The sequence below is a fragment of the Taudactylus pleione genome, unplaced genomic scaffold, assembly GCF_031769625.1.
Source record: "Taudactylus pleione unplaced genomic scaffold, aTauple2 ptg000026l, whole genome shotgun sequence".
NCBI lineage: Eukaryota > Metazoa > Chordata > Amphibia > Anura > Myobatrachidae > Taudactylus > Taudactylus pleione.
Window position 1 is genome coordinate 12923738 of NW_028284428.1, and position 15628 is coordinate 12939365.

The 15628-nt window shown below is 44.1% G+C and overlaps 1 protein-coding gene across 1 annotated transcript in view; it reads left to right on the top strand.

Moving 5' to 3' along the window:
• The window catches only part of LOC148539223 (organic solute transporter subunit alpha-like), a 64569-nt gene that overhangs the window by 23573 nt on the left and 25368 nt on the right, over window positions 1-15628 (top strand). Inside the window, exons 2-3 of the mRNA XM_088451510.1 lie at window positions 4293-4444; window positions 7964-8037. Coding sequence (XP_088307636.1) covers window positions 4293-4444; window positions 7964-8037 — 226 coding nt within the window. The remainder of the gene's footprint in view (window positions 1-4292; window positions 4445-7963; window positions 8038-15628) is intronic.

Sequence of the window (15628 nt, forward strand, 5' to 3'; positions counted from 1 at the left end):
GCAGAGCCTAGTTGTGGAATCTTTAGTCCCAACTACTCTATTCATTCCTATAAACCTCTATCCTTTTGGATTGCTTTAGCTTTTACACTAGGAAATAAGACCTGAACCAGGTTATAATATCCTTACCGTGATCACTAACTATTTTAATGACTTACCTTTAAACCTGGTCTCAGCATAGGCATTAAGCACTGATTCTTCATTTTCCCAGTGGCCCTCATACCAACCTAATGATTCACTCATTGGTTGTCCTATACCATTTGGTCAGACAACTAATAGCAGTAATTGGGGTTGACGAATAGGACCACTGTTGACTATTATTCTTAGAGGTTACCGTACTAGCAGATCTCTCACTCCGTTTCCTCCACTTTTTCAGTGTGAAAGGAGCAGCAGAGCCTAGTATTGGATCTAATACCCCTTACTTTTCTATTTCTCTTTCTCAGTTACGAATATACTTGGGCAGTGTTATGCTAAGTTGTCGTTTGATATACTCCCTGAATGCAATTTCTAACATCTTTTGACCTGGTGTTTTTTTATAATTTTTATACATGTTACATGTTGTACTGTCTATTATATGTTTTGTCTATATTTCGCCTACCTTATCTGGGTTATTATAACCGAGACCTATTGCTTTCGTCATCTTTTGTCAGATATATTAGTATCTGTGTAAGTCCTTTTTATACCTAGTTAATAACAAGAATTAAAAGTTATGTTTTACTTTTGATTATCCAGCTATCTGAGTGCATCCTTATAGAGTTCCTTGGGTTAAGTTCTCCATGGACTGATACCCCCCTTTTTCTGACTCCTCCTACAGCCTCTCCTCTGAGCTCCCAGACCCAACTGCCACCAAACTGACCAGAGCTGCTCTCAGCGCTGGGCCAGCTCCCCCATCACCCCCCTCCCAGATGTCTCACTCCCCATGGCTCCCAACATGGAGATGGAAGAGGGTTCCACTGGAGAAGGACACTATAGTGTCTTCATGCCTGCAGTGCACTCACAGGCTCTGCTGGGCTGGGCAGCCATCACTGCTCACGGACCCATGGTGCGTGGTAGGCCTCTTTTGCATGCTCACGCCAAGCTCCACCCCCGTCACGGTCGTGCTCGCTAATGCACGGTGTGGATTTCAGATGGGCTGGGGGATTCTGGGGGATTGGGAGGGCTTTGCGGGACAGCGGGAGACTTGTGAGTGGAGTGAGAGACTCCCGCAGAATGTGGGAGCGTTGGAAAGCATGTGTTGTAGTCAAAGTGTTCCATACTATTCCATTTGTAACCTATCAAGACCATACTTGCCTACTTTTGAGCAAGCATTTGAGGGAGATTGTGAATTCAACACCTATGAGCACGCATTAAAGTGGACATGTACTGCTACATCAAGGAGGCGTGTCATAACATTGTCTTACATCCAAATGTAAATGAACCCCAAAGCAGTCAGTAAGATCTATTTGTTGATGAATACACACTGATACTTTTCAGAAATTACATGTAGCCATAGGGATCATTGTGCCTTATAATAACCAATGCAGATAATTGATACTGATAGATCGTAACCAATCTATTGTAATTAATCACCAGCCCAAGCTCATTAGCGTATGTCAGACCCTTGCATTACTGAGATCTCAGGAGACGGAATCAACACAAACATCAGTCTTGGTTTCAAAATTCCCTCTGGCTATATTTGTGCGTCGTACAATAATATAAAGCAGTGTTCTTGCTTTCCAACATATCAGAATATTCACACATTATATCTCACTACAGCAGTCATTGTTAGCATTAATTACATTATTATCTGTACACGTGGGAGTGAACTGTTAGCAAGAAAGGGAGGCGAGCACACATAGGCTGACAAACATCTGCACGTTTCAAGGTTCTATAAAACTCAAAGCACAGCAGAAATCAGTCTCTATAATATTATACATTTAAAGCTATGAATAATTTAAAGGTACACACCATCTTGTCACAAGATGGAGTCTTATGTGAATAGCTTAATAACAGATTTATTGATATATAGGGGCATATTCAATTTTGGAATACCGCGGATATGCGCTCTCCCGATACCCGTGGTATCCTATTTAAGAAAAAGTGGTTGCAGGGTTTTTAGCTCTGAAAACCCTGCGCCACGTTTAAAAAAAAAAAAGAATTCATCACTTACCTGGCTGGGGGTCTCCGGTGGTCTCTGCGGCTCCCAGTAGCCTCCCCTCTGTCTTCTCACTGGGAGTCTCATGGACTGGTGGGAGGATCCAGGGGCTGGTGGGAGGGGCAAGGGCTACTGGGAGATGTAGCTCTCTCAGCGCCCATTCCGGGGGGGCCACACAGACACTGGAGGGGGCCACACACACCGGGGGTCACACACACACACACTCACTCATTGCACACTTACAAACAGTTACAAACACTCACACACACTGACATACTCAACCTGCTGTAGAAGACTCGGCTTCCGATGCTGGCTGAAGAAGACAGCGCTGCAGAAGGTAAGTAATTAAGGACTAATTAAGCTAATTGGTAACTTCCAGTTGCTTAATTAGTCATCAGGGAGGGTACCACCGGGGTGCCAGAGCAAGTCCTGCTGATTTTTCATAAAAATAAAGTTTTTAGGAAAAATAACACTTGCTCTCTAGGTGCGTGATAAAAAAACCTCCCGGCGCATAAAAAAAAAAAAAACGCAGCTATTTGAATAGCAAAAACTCGCACCTGCTGGAAAAACCCCACAGGTGTGGGTTTTTTGCTATTCTCGCACCCAATTGACTATGCCCCTAATGCTTCCATTTGAATGTATAAATCAATGCGGGGTTTTATATAACAGCTTCATAATGGGGGTAAGGTGCAATCAGGGAGATTGTTAGACTCCAAAATGAGAGTCCGCACAAGTTTAACAGATAAATATGAGAATAGTTACTCGAAGAGTTGAATTACAAATAAAATATACCAACATAAAGGTCTATTATGGTAATCAAATTTCATAAATGACTCTGGGTTGGTGATGCGCCCACAATATTTGTGTAGAACACATGAGTAAAAAGTTTTTTGCAAAGACACAAAAAAAGAGGAGAAAGACAAATATGCCTTACATGGGGCACTCTTGTAAGGCATATTTGTCTTTCTCCTCTTTATTTGTGTCTTTGCAAAAAACTTTTTACAGATTGTTAGACTCTTCAGGGAGTCAGGGAGATTGCTACTGTTTCAGGGAGTCTCCCTGACAATCAGGGAGAGTTTGCAAGTATGATCAAGACTCCCTTTGGTGGAAAACCTTGTACTATGGTAGGATATAAACCAATATTATCAGTACAGAGCAGGCCAGTATGCAAACTGAAATAATTATATGCTGAAGGGCACCAGAAAGTAAAACCTCAATTTTGTAAAAACTGTAAATTATATTTTTGGACCACTATGCAATTAACCAGTTTGTAATTTTACAATATATATATACTTGTGCAAGTTTTTATGTTTGTATAACAACTTAAAAGTTTTTTACAGTAAAGATCCCTTAGTAGATAATAAAATGACCCTTTAGAAGATAATAAAATGTTTACTATAGTAAATGACGTTTCTTCAACTCAGGATTTGCACACTAAGGGTCTGATTCAGAGCCGGACGCTATTTGCGCTCGCTCGTTCAGAAAAAGGGGGTGGCTATTTAAATTAAACGTTCGCTCTTTGCGGTCTGTTGACACCTCCATGTCTGAACGAGAGAACAAAACATGCGGTCATTATTTGGGAAAAAATGCCCCCTGGCCGCTGGCATCATACGTCATGTCCGGTATTTATTAGATTAATCGAGTACATCGAACAGCGTATGAACTGCTCGCTATTCTTGTGGTAGCATTTTCCTACCGCAATCATGCGAGCAGTTCTGGCTACAAAACACCCCACTGACGTGGTCGATGACGCTTTTTTGTTAATTATGCACACCCTTAAAACGCCCCTTTTGACCTTTAGGCACGCCTGCATTCTGATTTCCACTACCCGTTTTCAAGCACCTTCCCCTGTTACCACCCACATACGCCTCATCCTGTCACTCAAATTAGCAGGCATTCGCTGTATTGCGAGCACACGATTTTTGGCCGCACTGACTGGTTCGCGCATGCGTATTACAACCCGTACGCATGCGCAGATGTGCGACCATCGCTCAGAACGAACGAGCGTCCGCTTACGAGCGGCTCTGAATCAGGCCCTAATTCTATCCAGTACACTTTTAAAGGCTCTTAAAACAATAATTTATCACTGTACAGTTATTTTACAGATAGTATCACATTACCACATTATCTGAAAATCTCTTTATGTCCTTTGTTCTTCTAGATCTTGATATCACCGGAATATTGCTGTTTGCTATATTAACAATTATGACAGCAATCACAACAGCGGTATTCTTAGAAGAAGCATATTACTTCTACAACAAAATACCTGGTGCCAAAAAGACAGTCATCATCTGGGTAAATGCCGCTGCTCCGGTATGTGCACCAAAGAATTTTTTTTTATAAATGTTTGTAGTACTTTAGCCATAAACCGTGTGTGCAGATACGCTGAAAGTGGGCATTACAGTGTGCAGAGGCGCTGATAGTGGGCGTTACAGTGTGCAGATACGCTGAAAGTGGGTGTTACAGTGCTTGCTTTCAGATGCAGGCAACTGCACCAGGGGAAGGCTGAAGCATGCATCTCAAAAACATAAGTAAGAGTGGACTCAACTGCGTCCACCTCTGAATCAGTCCCTATGTATTGTCTATTGCAGATGGATCACACTTTCTTCTCACATTTTAGATACCTTGTTTTTTTTTTTTTTGTTACAAATTGCCGGATCCATGTACTGTAGCCTTTGAATATCACCTTTTTATTTTGTGTGTCAGAAGGCCTAAATTATCATGAAAACTACTACTGAACTCTCTATGAAAGAAAAAGCAGCAATTTATAGAGAAAGAGAAAAGAATGTCATTAGTGCATACAAATAAATAAATAACTGGTGTACTTGGCAGTCGGTAACAAGAAGATGGCAGAAATGACCAAGAACCTCCACAGTGTATGGGTGAAAATCACAGAGCTAAGAGGTGGCAGGGGATACATAATTTGCACGGGCATTCCTTGGAGGCCGCAATGGCAGATTATAGTGAGGGCGGATCCATAGCCCTCTGGGCCTGATTCAGAGCTCATGCAATGTCGGGGTTCACGCAGTTGAGAGACTATTTGCAGCTATGCATACGTGCCTGAAATCCCAATGTTAGAGTCTATACAGACGGTATCAGAAAGGTGGCGGAAAAGTGATGGGCGTTACTGGGTGGTGACTGGGAGGTGGCTACTAGCGCATGCAAAAATGGCTTGTTCAGTGGGCATATAATGGGAGTGTCACTGGTGTGTCCGTGCAAGTGGCTGCTTACAGAAACACACATCCACAAGCATAGGAGGCCATGGACAGATGGAGAAACTGCACCTGCAATAGGGCTGGTGCAATTTTTTGATGGTGCAACCGATGGTGGCGTATAAGGAGGCACAGATCAGTATTACAGCGTGCATAGGCGCTAAATGTGGGCGTCTCAGTCCTTGCACATTCAGCTGCACTAATGTACAGCAGGGAAGGAGTGTGGTGGCCGTTTGCATAAAGTCACAGACGGGTGACCGCCAATAGCACAGACAAAGCACATGTAAGCTACACACCCCAAGGCTACGGGTGACTGCCAATAGCACAGACAAAGCACATATAAGCTACACCGTCATGCAGTTACACACCCCAAGGCTACGGGGAAGTGAAGGACTGGTATTACACTCCGCAGCCTTGAGGGAAAATATCACAATCTAACTTTCAACAAATTCAGAAATTATAATTTTGCACCACAAAATGCAAGCTCTTTATTAGTATTAAAACAGAACGGCCAGATCACTGCTAAAGTACATAGATAAGATGGGTCAATTATTTGGCGTCTACCAGGCCGTTAGGGGGGAAGTGCCAAGATGCTGTTATGTTCCCCATCTCATCTCATAAAACTAGGAAACGGTGGGAGACATGAGAATATCAGGAGGCATGACAGGTCTGGTCAATTGTTATCCATGGTTGGCGTCACCAAGTTTAAATAAATCATTTAATTATATGGCATCATAAACAGGTGACGGTCGGAACTCAAATGTGTAAAGCTGGGTACACAATGAACACATATATCAGCAGATGATGGTCATTCAACGACCAACATCTGTGTCTGACCGCGTGTCCCTCCCCTCTCCCCGCGGCCTCTGCTGCATGTCGCCCGTAAACACCATACTTGCCGAAAATCAGCTCCCTCCTTCCGGGAGGGAGCTGATTGACGGCTAACAGCGGGGAGCGTGTCCGGACAGTTATGACACATTGGGGGGCGGGGTCACATGATTGCGTCATCGTGGCCCCGCACCCTCTTCACATTGCCGAAAATAATGGCATTGTGAAGCAGGGGGCGTGGCCACGATAACGTAATTCAGCACGAATTGCGTCACCGCCCCCCCCCCTCCCGCTGCGAGGATTTCTAGTTTATTCTGGGGGGAGGCTAGGTGGGTTGGTAGATGCCGGGAGACTTGCCTGCCTTTCCGGGAGGTCGGGAGCGGCACCCGATATTTGGGAGGCTCCCGGCCAAATTGGGAGAGTAGGCAAGCCTGGTACACACTGCCCGATGGACAGATATATCTGCCATTGGCTGTGCAGCAGAGCCAATGCGATATGTCTGCGAACGACGTCATTCACAGACATATCGCTGGTACACACTGGTCGATGGGCAGTCGATATATTGGTTGATCAATATATCTGCCAGTGTGTACCCAGCTTAATAGTGTCAGCAAATCCACAAGCAAATGTTCTCTGTTATTATTAGTCCCTTTGAACTTCAACAGTGTCCTTCAGTGGCCTTCCATTGGCATAGACAGAAAGTGCAAAGGAATCAAATGTCATACACTAGATCTACTATAGTAAATGTAAAATAAAATGTATTTACATTATAAACCACTGTCTGTATAAGAATATAACAATGCAATATTTTACTGCTATAGGCCCGTATTCAATTTGTGGCGAAAAGCCGGAATCAGCGAAAAAGTTTCGCCGACGACGTCATTTCACCAGGCGGAAAAGTATTGCGTATTCAATTTGAAAGACTTTCCGTCTAGGCGGAAAGTCAATGCAATGTAGTAGGCGGAAAAGTTTCGCCTATGAATAGCAGGTGGAAAAAAGTGCAGAATTGGGGGTTTGGGGTGCAATATTGCGGGAACCCCCGTGCAGCCTTCAGACAGTCCCCCAAAGGTAAACTGCGTAAAAAAATTTAGAAAAAACACTTAAGAACACCCCAAAAAATCACTTTGAATTTGGGAGCAAAAAAAAGAAATGTTGGAGGACAAAGTTAAAAACTAGCGAACTAGACTCTGGGGGGGTTCCTAAGTATGCCCCATGTGTTTTTTTCATTGCAGGTGCTTGCGGAAGGTGGATTTTTCACGTTTTTTAAACTTAACTTTAGCAACTTTTAAGTATGCTGGCCCCCATTTTCAAGTACCCCAAATTTCCTGGGGTAAGTTATTTTCTGCAAAAAAAACCTCCTGAATACTCTTCTTCACCACTAATGCAAAAACGCAATTTAGCAGCTATTGAGCCCGTTTAAAATCACCAAATACCTTCAGCAAGCCAAATCGGGGGGTAACCATAGCTAACCCCCATGTCAGGCTGATTTCCCCAAATCTGACATGACTTTCCGCTTGTTTAAGTTTCGCCGGGTCCCGTTTTCGCGTACTTTCAAATTGAATACAGGGATACGCTCGCGATACTTTTCAGCCTGCAAAACACACGATGTAGGCGAAAAGTCCGGGAGGCAGAAAAGTATCGCGGGTCCGCTCAAATTGAATATGGCTCATAATTGTAATTGTCATCTTTTTTCCATGGTGCAATTAGAAGCACATTATGAACCATACTTATGTCACCCTGTTTTTAATTAATTCATATTGTTTTGTTTTTTTTGTTTATTTTTTTCTTACAGATAATTAGTATAACATCCTGTGTTGGAATGTGGATTCCTAGGAGTACAATGTTTACAGACTTTACTGCCTCTTTGTATGTATGCATATATTAATATATGTTGTTGTCCTTGTTTTTAAAAAAAAAAAAAACTTTAACATTGTTAGTAGTTCATTTATCCTTGAAGGTGCATACACACACAACGATTTTTTGGATTATCGATAACGATATCGTTCAATCGTTGAAAAAATCGTTCACTTTCTGAGTTAAAACGATGAACGATTATCGTTCATGCGCGTTCACGTTTTTAGTTTGTAGTTCAGTCAGACTGACCAACTCAACGATTTTCAGTAAGGGAATATGCAAAAATCGTTTGTACTTCAAAAAAATCGTTCATTACATTTAGTAAATGAACAATTTTAGTAAATGATTTTCGTTCATTTTTCCCTTGAAAAAATTTACGAAAATCGTTTACTAAAATCGTTCATTTACTAAATCGTTGTGTGTGTATGCAGCTTGAGTGGTAATATGTGATTCTAAAATAATTTTATTTCTTTAATTGTTTTTCACAAATTGATTAAATCAGTTGCTTTCATAAACGGAATCTAGAAAGCCTTTCTCAACTGGGTGCTCCGGAAAACATACTTTCCTGCTAATAGTGTACATCAATAGTGCTAGTTCCCTCTTACCAACACTTATTGATCTACTCAGGGCGAGCACACTGCACTGGTGACGGGTGACTAGAAACAATAAGGTATCATTTGTAGTAAAAGTACCTACAAAGAAAAAAAAGATATAGATATATATATATATATATATATATATATATATATATATATATATATATTGATACTGGCCTAGCACACTCCTTCCAGCTAGTTAATTGCCACGGTGCCCGCTACATATACAAATATAGAACTCCAAGCGCGGCACTCTGCGGTCTTGACAAATAATGATGAAGGCACAGGAGTGCTGCAACGTTTTGGGCTTTATTTGCCTGTCATCAGTCTACAAAGTGAAAAATCCCTAGCGTGAGTAAATATTAAATAAACAACGTGATAAAGTGATGGTAGGCGTTTAAAAAAGCAACTTGGCTTATTCAGGTTGTCTTTGGTCAACTGACCAACCATAATTCATGGTACATGAAAAGAAAAATATGGCAAAACATTGTGTGTATCGTTTTAACACTGCATAGCTAGAGAATACTGTATTGTCAGGAGTTAGGAGCTACTTCTAGTTCCCCATATTTATATAACACTCTAAACAGTTTTTATATATATATAACAGTTTTATTTAACAATATCCATGAATAAATGCAGGCAATAAACGTACAAGGGAAGGCATAAGGTCAGGGTACAGGGTGAATTTGGACTTGGGGTTTGTTTTATTAGGTAGTTATTGCTCCAGGTCTGAATTCGCCAAGTACCCTGACTTTTATGCCTTCCCAAAATTTCCCCATAGAGAACAGCAGAAAAGTGGTCCTAATTGAGAATGTCAGAAAAAATTGACAGTTGGAACTTTAGATTACTCCCAAATCCTAATTTTTTATGTTTATGCTCTGAAACTTGGCATGCAGCACCAGACGACAGTTCTACCCGCCCATGCCAAATTTCATCTTGGTAACTCCAATAACTTTTGAGGTGTAGCCCCTTAAACATCATGGCCCTCCTTCGGTAGTTCTATGGGAGAATACAGTTTTTTGCGAGGGGACCCCTATGTTGTTTACCCTCTGTATTTTGGCAACCAGGACTGGTTCTGATTAGCGTGGTACTGGTTGTACTGAATACAGGGGACCCCTACATTGTTTGTTCCCTGTATTTAGTACAACCAGCACTGGGGCTCCAAAGCACGGTGCTGGTTGTGCTGTGAGGGCACGTAATTTTTTTTTTATATTACACATTCATATTTAAACAGATGCATGGACAGATCACACTGACATGTCCATGCATCTGTGTCTTATTGATTTGATTTTCTCAGGTGCATGCCCAGTGCCAGTGAGTCCCTCTGTCACCCGCTGACGTTCCTGTGCACGGCCCTGTTGCTGCCACTGCTCTGCACCCCACTGCCCCACACACCTGCAGCCTGCCCCCACAGATATCTCTCCCTCTACACCCCCAAAACACCTCCTGCGTGCTGTCCGCTCCCCCACCCTTGCTAGTGTACATATTTGTTGTCTTTCTGCCCTGCAGGGGGCCCAGTTTGCTCCTCAAAATCCTGGTTAATAAAAAGCTATGAAATTCCATAGACAAAAAACCGTACTGTTTCACATGTCCCATTAGGGCTTCTTAGACATGATCTGAAATTTCACAAAAAATACTAATTTGTGTCTCTCAAACTTAAAAAAGCAATGAAATTCCGATCATTAAGGATGATGCCTTAATGGACGTGTTCCTTGTGCAATACAGATATGGTATGCCATCACACCCTGTGGTTAATGTGGTTAACTGCAGATTTACACTCTCACAGAGTGAGATTGCCGTCACTCACAAAATGGTGGAGCTGCTAATTAACAGAATTGTGTGCTCATTGGAATACACACATGCAGTCTATGCAACTGAGGTCTGAGTAGAAGATAGAGCTGCACAGATGGGATAAGAGTGTAGTGGATGATGGAAGAGACAGAGCGGTGTGGATGGGGACAGATAGGCGTGGAGAGGGGGGAGAGATTAAGCACCACTGATGGGAAGGAGCCAAAGTGATGCAGATGGGTGGAAAACAGTTGTGCGGATGGGGGGGACAAAGTGATGCAGATGGGTGGAAAACAGTGGAGCGGATGCAGGGGAGACAGAGTGGCATGGTTTGGGAGAACAGAGAGACTTGGAAGGGGTTACAGAGTGGCATGGATGCAGGAAGACAGAGCAGCACAGATGGGTAAAGACAGATTGGTATGGATGAGGGAATACAGACTAACACAATGGAAGAACACACATCAGTAGAGATTGGGGAAGACAGAGTGCCAAGGTTGGGGGGGCAGAGTGGTGGAGATGAAAAGAAAGAGTGGCACAGATTGGTGCGGATGAGGGAATAAAGAACTAGCACAGTTAGGAGACAACACAGATATAAGGATTGAGGAAGTTATAGCAGCATGGAGGCGAAGATAGTGTAACTGTATAGACAGAGTATGATAGTTTTAGAAATTAGGGAGCTGAATGTGTATTCTGAATGTGATGGATATATGGAGTGAGAAGGATATTGGAACCCAGTGGGATTGTTGTGGTGAACAAATGGGAAGATGGTGGGCACTGAATGAGATGTGTGTGCCACATAACTGCTCAGACCTCAGTTGCATAGACTGCATGTGTGTATTCCAATGGGCACACAATTCTATGAATTAGCAGCTCAACCATTTTGTGAGTGACAGCAATCTCACTCTGTGAGAGTGCTGAATCTGCAGTTAACCACAGGCTGTGATGGCATACCATATCTGTATTGCATAAGGAACACGTCCATTAAGGCGTCAGCCTTAATAATAGGAATTTCATTGCTTTTTTTTAGTTTGAGTGGCACAAACTCAGTAGGTTTTGTGAAATTTCTAAGAAGCCTTAATGGGACATGTGAAACCGTAAGGTTGTTTATCTATGGAATATATATATATATATATATATATACACACACACACACACACACAGTCTCGGATCGGGTAATTGGGATTGGTGAACCCGAACTGGGTTGATGAACAGAGACACCTGGACCAGTGAGTAGTTGTAATTTAGATGGTTTAATGTAATTCTTGGTCATACAGCTGAATGAGGACTTAAATATGAGATGTAGAATAATGTCCTCTATGCAGAGATGCGCAACAAAAGATACTGAATAAAACTCTAACAAAAAGTCTCTGGAGTACATGAAGTCGACAGGAACTGTAGTCTTGGAACTGTAGAATTATACGAGGAATGTTAAGACTTGTAATAGGTTTACTGAATAAGAATTGGATACTTGAATGTGACTCCTGGGTGGAATACGCTGGATTGGAGTGAGAACTTGAGTCTGACTCCGGGATGGAGTATGCTGGAGTGGAGAGAACACTTGAATAGGACTCCGGGATGGACTGTGCTGGATTGGGTGAGCACTTTGAATAGGACTCCGGGATGGAGTGTGCTGGATTGGGTGAGCACTTTGAATAGGACTCCAGGATGGAGTGTGCTGGACTGGAAGCAGGAGTATGCCCGACTGGAGTATACAGGGACTAGATGCAGGCAAACTGGAACAGGAACCAGCGGAGCTCAGGAACATAGGTCTTGCTGTAGCAAAGAGCACTATTGAACTGGCAATGAGACAGAGTCAGGGAAGGGCTTTTATACCCCTGGTCGGATGCTGATTGGCTGGAGCAACTGGAGAATGCTGCTGACTGGATGGATCTGGACCACCTAACTTGATCCAAGATGGCCGCGCCCATGATCCGGAGGTCTGACACATCGAAGTGCATGAAAGTGTGGCTGGGACACCTAGGCAACAGCGGGGATGCAGGAAACCACTTTCAGGCATAGGCCCCACTCTGGATTCCACTGACAGGAGCGACCGGCGGCTCAGCAAGCCGCGATGACATAAGCGCATGGGGAGATGCAGGGGTTGCAGCCGGAGGTCTCTAGCATGTTTGTGACATATATATATATCTATCCTGTGAAGATAGTTCTACTTACTTTCTGCAGATTCATCATTATTATTATATTTTATTTATAATGTGTTAACACATTATGCAGCATTGTACATTGAGGGGATCATGCTTCAAACAGATGTTATACATACCTCAGAACCTTCCTGGACTGGGGCATACAGGGCCAGCCAAGGAAATGCAGTGGCAGGAGCCCACTGAAAGGGTTTGTGACCAATCATTGGGTAGGTGTAATCAACAATTGTAAGAGCATCATCATCCCACAAAGGACATGGCATAATATTATGCATTATCAGATTCCCAGAAACAGCACTGTGCCCTATTTAGTCGTATAAAATTTATCTGTGCCCAGGTAGTCTAATAATATTATTCAGTGGCATGATTAATATAGCAATAATAATAATATGTGCCACATTTAGTTTAATAAATGGAATTGGTGCTCCTTCAGTCTAATAATAATCTTTGCCCCCTTTAGTCTAATAACAATAACCTGTGCCCAATTAAGTAAAAGTGTCTCTTGCACACACTGTGCCTCTTACACACGCAACACTGTGCCTCATACGCTGTGCCTCCCACACACAACACTGTGCCTCTCTCTCACACACACAACACTCTCTCTCACACACATACACTGTGCCTCGCTCTCACATATACATATGCTGTGCCTCACACATCCTGTGTCACACTAACACAACCTTTTCCCTGTGGGGTGTGGTATTACCGCCGGATGCATGGCCTGCGGTTCAAATCCCGACAGTGGCTGCCCGGCAAGGGTGAAAATCCCAATCGTCCTAAGGTAAGTATCGCTAACCTAATTCCCTACGCTAACCCTAACCTCCCTCCAAGTGCCTAACCCTAATCCCCCCTGTAAGTGTCTAAACCTAACCCCCCCTTCCCCGCTGCCTAAACCTAAGTCTCCTGGGGAGGTGCATAACCCTAACCGCCCCCTGGGGGTGCCTAACTCTAACCCCCCCTTTCCCTAGCTTAACCCTAATCTTCACGGGGGGGCCTAACCCTAAGTCCCCCAGGGAGCCCTCAACCTAAACGTGGCTGCCCGCGCCCGGTGCCCGGCTTACCTTCGTTCAGTATGTCAGACGTCGGTCTTCCGCCGTCTGGTTAATGACAGGCATTGAGTTTCAGACGCCTGTCATTAGAACCACGCCGGGATTACCGTGTCTGGAAGCCGGCAGTCGGGATTTAGACCGTCGGCTTCCGGACTACATCCCCCCCTGGGTGCAGCTCCTCTCCAGTGACCAGTACAGGGGTGTATCTAGGGGTCCGCGCACCCCTTGCAAAGTAATGGACTGGCAACCCCACCCCCCATATTTTCTGAATAATTACACTCTGTAATTATCAAATTAAGAACCAAAAAATTGAAACAGACATTAATTTAAAAAAAAGATGATGGATATTATAAACCCCCTTTCTGTCTCTCCAGCCAACACCCCCTTCTGTCTCCGAAGCTCTAACCCTCTTTCTGTCTCTTCAGCTCCAGCCCACATATACTTACCAAGTTTGGCTGCAGTGTCCATCACACTGCGGCCTGTTCCTCTGCGTCTTACCTAAATAAGAAACTTTATTCATTGTACCAAGCAAGGCTGCCTGGCCCTGGACATCTATATAGGGTAGGATCCAAGGATGGACCCGGGACTTCAGTCCTGGCATTTCCCCCATCCCCCCCCCCAAATTCTACCCCCTGACCATGGGTGGCACCGTTGGAAGGCGCCCCCCTTCGACTAGCGCCCCTGGCGAGTGCCATCCTGGCCAAGGGGTAGATAGGCCCCTGGACCAGTATCCTGTTGCTTTTTTCCTCCACCTTCTTCAATTCTCAGCAGTAAATGTACAGTATGTGGGGCTTGTTGTGCTCCTATTGGCAGAGTGACTGTATGTGATGTGCTACTTAGCCAATCAGAGCACAGCAGACACTGCTGAGCAGTTCCTGCACTGATCAGGAAACTCCTCAGCATTACAGACACAGCATCCGCAGCAGTATGAACACGGAGAGGTGAGTAAATGGTTTATGGTTACATGAAACCTGGTGATCCTGCTAGTCAGGCCAGGTCAGTCTAATAGGTACCAGCCCAAACCTGCATGGCCCCTTCCCCCCTATGATAGTGGACAGACCTCCAAAGCAGGAGGGCTCACCGGGGTTTAACCTGGACCCTCGCCAGACCAGTCGACCCTGTCTGGAGAATAGATTGGGGCAGGGAGATTTGCTCATGTGCAGTAGAGAAATCACCAGGAATATCGTGTGAGCTCCATGTTCCTGGAGACATTCGCATGTGCAGTAGACTCTGACACAGTGACATTCTATTCACAACTGCGCCACAAGAGAGTAGGGGGTCTGCATGGAGACAACACATGGGCCCCCTTCTTTCTGAAGCCACCCCTGCATGAAACAAAGGGTAAAGATGGCCCTGACCAAATGTCATTACAATCTAAGAGGCCAATATAGCACTTAATACATAAGGTAGTCGAAGAGCAAATTTACCTTTTTCTGAGGATACATGTGTAACGGTGTGTTACAGTTGTTTGCTTTAGTGCCTCCACCCAAGCTTTATTTAAGACATCCATTGGTTTATTGCTAATTAACCCTCAAAAACACCTTATATAACTTAACAATAAACTTAAACTAATAAAGACACGGACACAATACAGCTTGGCTAAAAGGTCACAGCTTTTATTTATAATTAATTAATTAATCAACCTAACTGACGTGGCCAGGAGATGCTGCAAACTCAGGCCCTGATTCAGAGCCGGTCGCTCTGACAGAGCGCTCGCTCTGAATTAGGGCCGGCCTTCTTGTTTTTTAGAGCGCCCTCCTGGCCGCTGGCATAGCTGTGGGTGACCACCCACAGCCATAGCGAGCGGCCAGGAAGGTGGTCGCGATGGTCAAGACCATCGTGACCATCGGGCTTGCGACGAGACCCTTGTGGTAGGGTCTCGTTGCCGCAATCCCCAGAGAGATTTTGGCTCTAACAGAGCCAAAATCTCTCCCACTGACATCACTCGTGATGTCAGTGGGGCTGCCCCCAAACGGAGGCGTTCACATGGGAACGCCTCCGTTTGGGCAGC